The sequence below is a fragment of the Electrophorus electricus genome, chromosome 16 (assembly GCF_013358815.1).
Source record: "Electrophorus electricus isolate fEleEle1 chromosome 16, fEleEle1.pri, whole genome shotgun sequence".
Taxonomy (NCBI): Eukaryota; Metazoa; Chordata; class Actinopteri; order Gymnotiformes; family Gymnotidae; genus Electrophorus; species Electrophorus electricus.
Window position 1 is genome coordinate 9,088,876 of NC_049550.1, and position 12,500 is coordinate 9,101,375.

Consider the following 12,500-nt stretch of genomic DNA (forward strand, 5'->3'; position numbering starts at 1 on the left):
TACGGGAAGTTCTCCTTCAAAGGTGGGGCATCCAGTTCAGGGTTTATTGCGGGACATGACAGGTACTGCGGGGGAGGCGGGGCGGGCTCGGGCGGGGATGACGGCAATATCCGCTCAGATGTGTCGGATATTTCCACTCACACCGTGACCTATGGCAATCTGGAAGGCAATGCCAAGCGGCGCAAGCAGTACAGGGACAGCCTGAAAAAGAGGCCGGCATCCGCCAAGTCCCGACGCGAGCATGATGAGATCGAACTGGGCTTCAGGAGGCGCACCCATCACACCATCCACCACCACCACCATCACCACCACCCAGTCACACAGGGACACCGTTCAGCCACGCCACCTGTGGAACGCAAGAGCCAAAGAGGGGCCAACTGCTCCTTGTACATGTTCCGTGACAAAGAGAATATGAGGGACTTCTACGTGGACCAGTTCAGATCCAAGGATGGGGCGTCACCATGGGATTTAAGTGATGCTCCCGGAATGGGCGGCGGAGGGGGTCTGGGTGGGGGCGGATGTGGAGGCGTAGTCGGCAGTGGTGGTGGCGGGGGAGCGTGCACTAGTTTGGTCCCCGTGGACGATTTCTTGAAAGGTAAATCCAAGAAGACAGAGTGTAAGGGTGGAATGGGAGGAGGAGGATCTCCTGGGCAGCAGGGCCATGCATGCTGGGAAAAGAACATTGGAGGGGTGGGTGGGTTGGCTGGCGGGGATTGGGAATGCCGTAACTGCCACAGCGGAGGGGTTGGAGGCGGAGGTGGAGGAGGCAAGCCTATTTGCATGCACGGGGGAGGAGTCGGTGGGGCCTACCCAGCAGCTGGGGGTAGTGGGGGATCCAGTGGGGGAGGTGGGGGGAGTGGACAAGTCTCCAGCCGCCCGAGTTCGGCCACCTGCAAGCGATGCGATTCGTGCAAGAAGCCGGGCAACTTGTACGACATCAGTGAGGACAACCATCTCCTCCTGGATCAGATAGGGAGCAAGTTCTCTATGGAGGGGGGGAAAGGGAACGGCAGTGGTGGAGGGGCCCAAACCCAGGTGCAGAGGCGCAAGTTCGGCCCAGGGGGCAGGGTCTTGCGCAGACAGCATTCCTATGACACATTCGTAGACCTGCAGAAAGAAGGGCAAGGCAGAATGGGAGGCTCAGGAGGGTTTGGAGGCGGTGGAGGTGCCTCCATGCTGCCTCCACCCCGGAGCGTGAGCCTGAAAGAAAAAGATCGCTACATGGAAGGTGCAAGCCCCTATGCGCAGATGTTCGAGCGGTATGCGGGAGGGGAGACATCCTTTTTTTCCGCCGGGGACCGGGAGAAGGGCGGGGGCTCGTCGTTTAGCTTGTTCCGTGGGGGTGAAGGTGGGTTGCACCGTCGCTCGGTAGGCGAGAGAGACATGAGGGACAGAGATAGAGGCATGATGGGAGGAGGAGGTATGGGCGGTACCCGACGGGTCGGGACTTACTCCTTGTCTAAATCTCTCTACCCAGATAAGGTGAACCAGAACCCATTCATCCCAACCTTCGGTGATGACCAGTGCCTATTACATGGCGCCAAATCGTACTACGTCAAAAAGCAGCAGACACAGCCGCAGCAGCAACAGACGCAACAACAGCAACAGCTCCTCAACAACAACCGGGCTGACTTCCGAGGCTCCATGGGGGTGACTTCCTATTTACCGGCCTCTGCCTCTGCTGGGGTCATGTCCAACGTGGGACCCCGGTTCCCCAAGGAGCTGTGCATGGGCGGGCCCCTCGGCAACCATCATGGAGCAGGAGCAGGCAACAACAAGCTGCTGTCAGCAAGGGATGGGTTAGGCATTGGGCAAGGACAGAGACCATTCAACGGCTCTAGTAATGGACATGTATACGAGAAGCTCTCCAGCATTGAGTCTGATGTCTGAGGATGGATCACGAGCCAGAGAGAGACAGACAGAGAGAGAAAGAGAGTGAGGCTGAAGGAGAAATGGAAAGTCAAACGAAGGAGGCTGCAGACATCGAGAGCGATAAGGGAATAAACCAACAGAGAGTGTCTACCAACTTTGTATTTTAACGTTTGCAAAAAGGAAGAGGAAGAAAGCGAACAAGAGGAAATGACCCATGCTTTAAACAGGTGGATGGAGAGCTTTTGGGGCCAAGTTTGTAAATAGAGATAAGGAACCTGCTCACAGATGAGAATAAAAAGCTGAAGCCCTATACGTATCCCTCTCTTTTATCCTCTCACCTTTTTCTTACCCCTTCCATTTTTTCTGCTCCTTACGCCAAAATGAAATGTCTGATCCAGCTTAGGTACGGAGACACAGTACAATCATGAATGGAGATCGGTTAGAGGTTCTCATGAGAAAAAACAGGGTAAAACTTACAATAACTGTATTGATAATGTTGTTAACAATAATATTAGATATAATTACAATGTTTATGATGTTCAGTTTGGGCTTGATTTCTGGATGTTATATGCTGTTATATATTTGTACTCTAGTTAAAATTCTTTGTTAGCACACCACTTTGCAGCTTCTTATTTGATCATGGGATCTTATCTGATCTTATTTGTCAATTGTGCTTGCATTGTCGTGTGTCAATGTGCCATTCTGCCCTGATGTGAAACTCCAGGACCATGCAGAATGTGCTATCTGCCAGAGACAATGCCAAGCTAGAAAAAACCTAGTCAAACTTGGTTTCCTTTAAGATTCTTTACTATGAATTTTTCATGTTCATTTTACTTCTGATATGGAGTGCTGTAAAACGTACGTGTAAGGCATGATTTGCAAAGTACTTCAGCTGTACTTGAGATTGTTGTGAAAGACATTTATTATGATCTCTTCTTATGTTTTTCCAATTTTTATAACATTGCATTATTATCAATTAGACATTGGTTTAATACACTGCACATTATGTGCCTTATCAGAAGGCCCAGAATTCTAATTATATTGCCATGGTAACGTTCTGGTCACTGCACACAGATTGGGCATTGGCTGATTCATCTATTATTCTGGAATTATCCTCATTTTGATGTAATCACCTGACATGGAATATTCAGTGTATAGCAAATTCTAGACACAAACCTGAGTGGATTCATTAGTCTTAGAGCTGAGTTTCTTAAGCAACTAATGAAATGAAGTGAAAACCAGGAAAGGATATGTGTAAGGGGTTATAGATCAATGCTCAGTGCATTGGTTGTCTCATACAAAGATTAGCTGCAGGGTGTTTATTTTAAAAGCATGAAAATGAAAAACCAGTTAATCCTCTCCATTATCCCCCCATCTCTTAAGCAAGTAGAAGGCCTATATTGTGCAAATTAAAACCAGTATCATGGTTTTGTTACTCCTACAGTACACCTTTTTTTTAATATTATTTTATTTATTTATTCATTTTTACAGTTGTATCTTTGGGAAGCACTTGGCCCACAGTGAGCTGGTTGTTATGGGATATAATGAAAGAACTCTTTGTCTCAGCATCTCCTTGTTGTGTTTTTTAATGTAAATATTCAGTTTTTCCACATTGTATAATGTGCAGACAGCAAGGATGTACATTTAGAAAATTGTGATTTGCTAAATTATGATGTGAGTTAAACAGATATACTTCAACATGCCAACAAATATCTAAATTTGAAAATTACAGTTTATACTTGATTTATTATCATTACAAATTTCACAGATGGTAACCTGAATAGCTCTTGTAGGGACATGAATCAGAATAACCCTCCTTGGTTAGATAATGAATGGGTGAGTTTTGCCTCCACTTCAGTTTCTTACCTTGGTTGTATGTTATTATGTAAGATTGGCACTGTTTGTTTATTCCTCACTAAACATGTTTCGGTGGAAACAGTGCTTACTAATTAAGAGTTTAACAAAATCTTTATTATTTATGTTCGTAAGGCCTACCACTCCTAAACAGCCTAAGCCAAAATGCCATTTCTTGACCACTCCAAGTTTGTGACAGTTTACGCTTTATAACCTCTATTTTAATACGTAATCAAGATATTTTGTCTGGTATTATTGGAAAATGGGCTAAATTTACCAAAAAAAAAAAAAAAAAAAAGCTCATTTTTAAAGTAGCCAGTCATTAAAACAGACCTGTCAGCTAGCTCTTTCAGTTCCACATATAATGAGAATGTGCACTTTTTAGTGATATTAATTCTGTTAAGTTTCATATTTACTTTTGGTTAACATTATTTTCAAAGCCACTAGTGAACACACAACCTGGAAGTAAAGTTATTCCTCCATGTGTCAGTAGATCTCAATGAGTTCATTGTGTGAAATATATATTTTCTTTATTCAAATTTTGTAAAATCTGCCAAACAGATCTCCAATTTAAGCACAATGTTTATACTATTTGGTTTATAACTGAAGTGTATATTACTATTGGTTTTGTGAACTTAAAAAAAAAAGGAAACTTCACATTTATTGCCACATTTGTTAATTTTTTTGCTAAGTCTGTGTGAGAGTTCGTGAAATTGTGAGTATATTGTGAGAGACATGCATGCACCTTTCTTTCTATTTTTACATGCTTTTACATTCCTGCTTTTAGATGACGTATAATTGAAAGATCATGTCCAGTGTTTCCATGTGCAGAAAAATGTCTCTTTCTTTTGCTTAACTCGAACCAGTCAGTGCCACACAGCATTAAGGCTGATCAGGTGTACATAAAGCAGTCAGTCATGCTGGCGGATATGCAAGCAGGGGGAAGTGTGACATAGAAAGTACTGTCATGTCCTTGACCTAAGGTTCTGCTTCATGTCATTGGACAAACCCAGATTGTGTGTTTGTCCCATGTTACTTAAATTAGGAAGGAGTTATTTTCATTTTTGTGTTCTTATAGGGCTAATTGTGTCACTTTAAGCGTCTGAAATCTTAATCTCTCATAGTTGTGTTTTAAAAAAGAAAAAGGAAAAAGCCTTTATTTGCATGGTTTGGCTCTCTTAAAACATGAAACGTGTTTTTGGAGGCACTGTTAAGGTTTATTTTAATGCTTGGTCTACTTTGTTTTTAGGGGGATACACTTTTCCTTCAGTCATTGCAGTCTGTTCTTCAGTGATAGCCATTTTGCAGCTTTGTGCATTTGCTAAGATTTTTTTTATGAAATGTGGTGACAGACTTGGGCCATTTTGTTCAGTGTCAGTCTTGGAAATTTGAGTGGGAGAGTTTTGCCCATAGCTCTCTGGTAGCAAAGGGCAGATGTGTGTTGTGTTTGTTTGTTTGTTTGTGTGTGTGTGTGTGAGAGAGAGAGCGAGAGAGAGAGAGAGCGAGAGAGAGAGAGAGAGAGAGAGAGAGAGAGAGAGAGAGAGAGAAAACCTAAGCAAGTTTGTCTATCTTAGCATCTGTGCTAGGGAGGGGTTTCCTTTGCTATTCTTCAGGAAAAAACAAAACAAAAAACATAACCCTCTTCCTTTAACACTCTGATTCAACTCATTACATTTAACACCTTTTCAGTAGAGACACCGTGATAGCAGACAAGCATCATTTGCTAAATGTAGGTGGAGTGCAAGAGACAATGGTTACAGGAGATAGAGAGAGAGAGAGAGAGAGAGAGAGAGAGAGAGAGAGAGAGAGAGAGAGAGATACACAGGGAGCGAGAGAGAGAAATGGTAGCCTAAATATTATTTTGGTCTCTGTGATCATTCTCACTAATGTATAAGGGTCATGGGATTTGGCTCTTGTATGACAGAGTGCACCGTCATTATTTGTAAGCTAGAAGTCTTTGCCCTGCTTTGCCAGTGACGTCCCCTCTCTGGTACAGTGTGTCACAGGTTATTGTACATGTGCCTGGACTCATGCTTGATTACCTCTGTGTGTGTGTGTGTGTGTGTGTGTGTGTGTGTGTGTGTGTGTGTGTGTGTGTGAGTGTGTGTGTGTGAGTGTGTGTGTGTGAGTGTGTGTGTGTGTGTGTGTGTGTGTGTGTGTGTGTGTGTGTGTGTGTGCGCGTGCGCATGCACGCATTTGATAAAAGTGAGACACAGAGCACAGTGCAATGGCTGTCTACTGTAATGTCTGAATTTTGCTGTAAATAAATAATACCCCTTTTCCATAATTTTTAATATACAGAGAAAATGACTCTAAAATATGGAAATTTGGGAAACTTTTTTGTTAGAAAGCTTTTGTAGGTTAAAGGAGATCATGTCACCAAGGATAGAATTCTAATAATTCTACTCTCTATTGGAATTAAAGGACCCAATTTTAAGAGATAAAAGTACACATTTGTTGTCTTTAATATAAAATTGATATTTATAACTCTCTTTTCCTTCCTCAGTTTTCAACACTTATTTTAAATGTTACACAAAGATTACAAATGTACAGATTGTGTAAATATGACCAAATGTTTCTCTTATTCCATTTTTGTATAGAGAGAGATTACCTGTGTTAAGATTACAATGAGAATTTAACAAGAAATTTCACAATACTTAAGATATTGAGAATACAAACACAGTATGTGTGAACATAAGTGCTAAGATATATTCTTCTGTCTCTTTGTACAAAACAGTGTTGACAATAAATAAAAGGGAGAAATCTCAGATTATATTGTTTTGGTCATTTCTGTCCTGTTGCTCCTTAGCTATGACATGACTATTAAAAGAAAGTGAAGAAAGCTATTTCTTTTCACATTTCTCGCTATTTGGTTTTGTCCTGAATGCATCTGTGTTTCCAAAGGCAGCTCATTCACTTGTTTTGGATGCTGTTAGACTGGCAAATTTATAATAATCCCCCTTTTAGTTACCTACTGGGGTGTCGCTGAAGTGTTATTGAGTGCTGCAACAAACCTAATGTGGAAAATGTCAATATGCAGTAACAGATGTATGACCATAGGTGTGGTGCAGGGAGTGGCCTATTTGTGTATTAATGCCCACAACTCTCAGTTTTACTGCATCTGCACACACACAGAGCTGTGTGAAGGACAGCCACTATGGTTGCCATGGATACAACTAGTTCACTGCTGGACCACCACAAGAAAACAGGTTACTGATGGTTTTTTGTTGATGTGGGAAAATAAAAGTTTTTTTTTTCTTTTTTTTCTCTTGGGTACCAACATTTTTCTTCTGTAAAATTATATATCATATAAAAGAGCTTAGGTTCTTAGTTGACATACGCGTGTATAAACTATTTACTTTATATGTGTGGCTTTAAAAAATAGTTGCAGTTTATTGTCCCTTGAAGATACTCCTTCTATTACCCCCTCACCCCCCACCTTCAATACACGCACATACACTCTACACACCCAAACAGCCAATCCTGGAATACATTGCAACACATGTAACTACTTCTTGACAATTAACTGTTACCTAGCAACTGGCTCTTTAGAGAGAGAGAGAGAGAGAGAGAGAGAGAGAGAGAGAGAGAAGATTCGCTCTGTGTTCCCGCCATGTCCTGGTGGATTGGATGCTACAATGAATCAACAGACAATGCAGAAATGGAAAGTGCAGCATGAGCTCAACACCCACACTCGCCCAAGGAAAGTGAGAGAAAGAGGAGGTTGAGAAGGAGATCAGACATGCTGAGATAAGGAGCAGAGAAGAACGAATATGGGCAGAGAGACCCAGGGAAAGGTAGAGGGGGAACACAGCCGCGCAGAGCGGTGATAGAGCAGAGCAAAGCTTAGAAAGGCAGCGAAGAGAAGCTCTTTACTGGCTGTAGGGAGCCGGAGACATGCGATCATCTCTAGAGCTCGAGAACAGAAAGGGAGGCTTGTTGCCTTAGAGACAGAGCATCGCATTTTCGTGCTTAAGTTTTAATGAGGACACATAGTTCATACAGCACCGCCCGCCCCCCCAACCTGAACGCATCTACAGCACAAGACACCTACGTTCACGCAAACAAAATAAACCTGCACAGATTGTATCTAGATAAAAACAGACGCGACACAGAGGTAGACTAAGTCTGTCGCTTTCGCATCTTTTAGGTAAAGATTCTACTGTTTTCCTAAAAGCAGAACTGGACGTGCAATTTTCTGTGACACAAAACCTTCCCATGAGGACTGGCAATGGTTCAAGTACCCGTGTGTTGTAACTGAGTAAAGACGTTACAACCTTAATGTCGCTCATCTTTAACTGTAACCTATTTGGTCTCCTGACACCTGCAACTCTTTGCTTATAGACAGAAGTTAGTTTACCTTTGTAATGAATAATGAAATCAACGGCTGCCTTCTTCAGATTACACACATCTCTGTTTTAATTGTAGAGGAACAATTCAGGCTTTTCATATTTTTCATATTCAAGATTACAGGTTATAAGACGAACTTGAACTTGTCGTAAACCTCTAATCTGCATGTCAAAAAGCATTTTGTAGTGACTTATATTGCATCATTAATTAATTTCACGAAATTAATTCTTAGCAAGTCAAATGCAATGAGACTTGCGTGGGTGCCGCCAAAGTGAGGCCACAGCAACCCAAAGTGTCACAAGGCTGCCACCTTGTGGCTGATGTAGCATAGTGCGCCTTTGAATAGCATTTCTTTCTCAGCAGCGTTCGAAATGCACCGCGGTGCCCACTTACATTACTGGATGGCAGTGTAATGTTTATAAAACACATAATGCACACTGTAGACGAGCTTGTATGTGTTTACAAACTTTGTATTCATTAATAGAGTCCAAAATTGCTGTAACTCTATAATACAATGTCTATCTCCTGAAAGTGTTGCAAAGTCTATGATGAGATATTATTTTTGTCAGTAAATACATCTGTAAAATCAAATCCCTATTTACAGAGATTACTTATAAATGATAAACAGTAATTTCTATGCACAGAGAGATTCACCACACAGAAAAACCTGATAAGCAGCTGAAAGGTTTATTTAGCTCAGTCTCTGTTGGTCGCGTGTTAGATAACTTCAGCTCAAAGATCCAAATGAGCTTGCCCACAAAGAAAATTCTTAAGTGTATTTTTGTTTATTTTAATGTATGGTAACTTGGATGAAAACTTAAATTAGCAAATCACTCATGCTTTCCCCTCTTTTTTTTCCCCCATTAGGCAAAGTTGTCTACCCATCGTGAGGTAGTCATGGACCAGAGAGTGTGGCTCCGAAGTTTCTTCTGCCAGGGAACTCTGATTAGACCTGTGAGATCTGAGTTTATGCTACTGCAGGCAGCAGAGGGAAAATACTGTCTTGTACAGTTTATATGCAATATATGATTCCTTTCGTATGTTTAATATGTTAGTGACAGTTCACCTGCCACATAATGCAGTTTTCAAACCTTAAAACAATTTTCTATGTTTAAAAACAGTTAAAAAGTGGGTTCTTAATATTTATTTCATATCTTCTCTTCTCTCTCTCCTCCCTGCTTCCCTTTCTCTTTCATTTCCACTTTGGCTCTCTCATTCTTGTCCTTGTGCATCCCCATTTTCCTGGTTTGTGCTGTGCGACTAACAGGCCGCAGTATTCGGACCCTGTATCGCTGTGGAAACTTCGCCAGGCTGGTCCCTGCCCTTTTCACACTCTGTGGGACGGGTTCCTTGCCCCCCCCGCTTTGCTCCCCCACCTCATGGTAACCATGGCGACGGAGGAAAGGTTCCAAGGTTGCTATGCGATTATTGAGGTCCGTGATGCGCCTCTGTAAGTGGGAGACTTCTCTGAAGAGATCGTTGAGGGATTCGGAGAGGGGACGAACCCTGTGAAGCAGGAGAAGAAAGTTTTAGAAAGAGAAAATGTGCATGTGGAAGAGGGAGAGGTACAAAGAGTGTAAGAAAGTGCATGTGCCTGGACAAGAGGCAAAATAACCATCTGTGTGCGTAACTACAGACACATGAATTTACACAATGTTTTGTCTGCATCCTTTATGGCCTGGTATGTTTTCAGCACACAGAAAAATCAATGCAATGAAACCAGCTAAAAATATGATTTCATATCAACCTACCCAACCTGTCTATCCAAGCTCAAATAACATGAGTCAATATGTGCAAAAACACAACAATATACTTTATGCTGTACATTCCAAAAGCTTTTGCTATTGTTTTAATTTATTTTCATAAAACAGTTTTCTCCATCTTTGAAAAAAAATCTGCTTTTAAAGTCTTTTCAAGATATTAAGTTTAAAAAAAACCCCAAAAAACAGTATTTATTTTGCCCTTTTTCCCTTTTATCTCGTTTGTCTGTTTTTTTTCCCCCTCCAACTTATTGGGAAAACTACAGTTTTCAGGTGATATAACAAACCCCTCTGATTGAGCAAGGCATCCAGTTTTCACCAATTACTAATTGCCAAAACATCAGCTGGGGTGTCCGTGTTTGTGGAAAAGGCTGGTGTACCTGGAGTAGTCAGGCAGGAGAGCACTGGGCTGTGAGTGCAGCAGAGCTTTGATCTCGTTAAAGATGCGCTTCCCCCACGCGTCCAGCAGCCGGGTCACGCTCCGAACGTTAGCCACGTTCACGTTCTCCGCTGACATAACAACGAGGAACGGTCAAGTCAAACGGTAACGAGCCGAACAAGGCAGCATGGAATCTCGATCCAAAAGTCAAGGAGAGAATGAGTTTTTTAGGATGTTGCCCCCTGTGTGTCTGTTGCGTTTGCTGTTGTTAGACTGCAGAAACTCAAGGAAAAATCTGGAGGCACCTGAAGGGAAACCTGGAGACAGAGTTGGCTTTTCACAGAAAACAGCAGGCTGTCAGTCTTACAGGAAGCCTGCAGGAAAACTGCATTTAATGCAGTCTAATACTGTCTAATACATATATGTAGATATATAGCGTGCAGTGCTATATAAAGCGGGTACCCCTTCTGCACCCCCCCCCCCCCCCCCCCCCAAAAAAAAAAACAAAAAACAAAAACACATGACCCTAAATTATTCTTTGGATATGGGTGTAAAACATATTTACTTGATTTACAATAATTTGGGATTTTAGTGCATTCCTACATTCTTTCCAGATGAATGTAAAAAAAGGATTATTTGCATATGTAGAACAAAGCAGTCAAAACTGTGACAGAGCTTTTAAAAACATTATTTTATGAGGGCACAGCAATTTTATTTTCCTCTTAGACTGAAAAATCACTGTTCTTTGATATGTGTTTCACTGCCTATACATACACATTGCAGGTGTGAGAGAATCTCATCTTAAAAGAAACTTTATATCTTTAAATCCATTAACTTTACGTCCATTGGCAACTGCTTACTGTAACGGCGGTTTAGATTAATTGAGCCAAACCCCCACATCTCTCTCACTAAAGTGCTCAGTGTGGGGGGATTTCTGCAGTTTTTGTCATGGTTAATCCCAATTTAAGATTTTGAATGGAATTGTGCTTTAAACTGAATTTTTCTACACTATAATGTGTTTTCCTAAACCGAGTCTTCGGCAGCTTTACGCGTGGTCAAAGCAAAGAAAAGTAGAACGAAAGAGAGCCGACAAGCTAAAAGGATAGAGACAGAAGTCGAACTAAGACCAGAATAAACATTGGCTTGGATTTTCAGAGTTGGCGACTGTTCCAGGACCTGAAGGGATTCAGGAATGATGCACTTTGTAGTTATTTTAGCTTCAGAGTTCGTCTTTTGTTGTTTGACAAACCAGGCTAGCCATTATTCTCAGATTATTTTTCAGCGTTACCCTCTGTCTGTCGTTATGTAAACAATGCTAGTGTTTATATGCTATATATTCCATAGAACAGAACCTTCTTGACAGACCGAACACTCTTATAGATAAAATTTAACTTAGTAGTCAGTGAAATATGAAGATTATTTTTCATTCTCATACGTATCTGCATTTGAAAGGTCTCAAATGCAAATCCAACATTATACTGATACGGATATGATTTCAACAGTGGAACATTCACTTACAACTTCGGAAGATATTTCCATCACAGAGTTCTGATCAAGTTCTCTTTGAATACTCCTTCAACGCAACCACCAGAAATAATCCGCTCTGGGACATGGATCGCAGCAATACCCATGTTGCAAAATGTTCTTCTGCGTGTTTCAGGCGTGTTTCACATTTCCACCAGAGTGGAAGTCCCTAGTCGTACATAGTGCAGCTTTAACTAGAACAAAACCCAGGACTGCGTTTACATTTGAGACCCGGATTTGAATTATCATTTATCTAGAGTACAGAGACTATGTTATAGGAAGTACTATAGGTTATGTATACTATACTGTATAGACTTGAATCTGGAGTTATATCTGGAATCGTCATTATATCTGGAGTATCTAGAGACTATATACCAGTATACCAATATTAAGGTATAGTATAGACTTTAGTTTTCACTATAATATGCGGGGTATAAAGACCATATACTATAAAGCAGTATATAGTATACCACTGTATACTATATACTCAGCTCTGGCTATCAAATACAAACCTGGCCCTGGATTTAATAATCATTGGTAGGTAATTGAACAAATAATGCAACTGGCTGCCCACATTGTTTACAGACCTGATTCTTGGGTAAGGGGAGTCTGGATAATGTACAAGGATACACACTCCCTCCACTCCTCACAGTACCTGCAAATCATCAGCTCATGGTGCTGCTTATATTACATGCATTAACTGAAGGAGCTTTGGGTATTCATCTGGCATATTCAATAACCCAAGTAACTAAAAGCCAATG

At 41.6% G+C, this 12,500-nt stretch overlaps 2 protein-coding genes across 2 annotated transcripts in view; one reads left to right on the forward strand and one right to left on the reverse strand.

Moving 5' to 3' along the window:
• The window catches only part of grin2bb (glutamate receptor, ionotropic, N-methyl D-aspartate 2B, genome duplicate b), an 80,488-nt gene extending 74,675 nt beyond the window's left edge, over window positions 1-5,813 (forward strand). The window contains exon 18 of the mRNA XM_035535037.1: window positions 1-5,813. This exon is cut by the window's left edge and continues 621 nt beyond it. Coding sequence (XP_035390930.1) covers window positions 1-1,890 — 1,890 coding nt within the window. The 3' untranslated portion in view covers window positions 1,891-5,813.
• A 2,934-nt stretch (window positions 5,814-8,747) lies between these two features.
• si:ch211-243a20.3 (uncharacterized protein LOC100151507 homolog) overlaps window positions 8,748-12,500 on the reverse strand; it is a 7,600-nt gene continuing 3,847 nt past the window's right edge. Inside the window, exons 3-4 of the mRNA XM_027014808.2 lie at window positions 10,217-10,346; window positions 8,748-9,582 (exon numbers count right to left, since the gene is read on the reverse strand). Of these exons, the coding sequence (XP_026870609.2) occupies window positions 9,225-9,582; window positions 10,217-10,346 (488 nt within the window). The 3' untranslated portion in view covers window positions 8,748-9,224. The remainder of the gene's footprint in view (window positions 9,583-10,216; window positions 10,347-12,500) is intronic.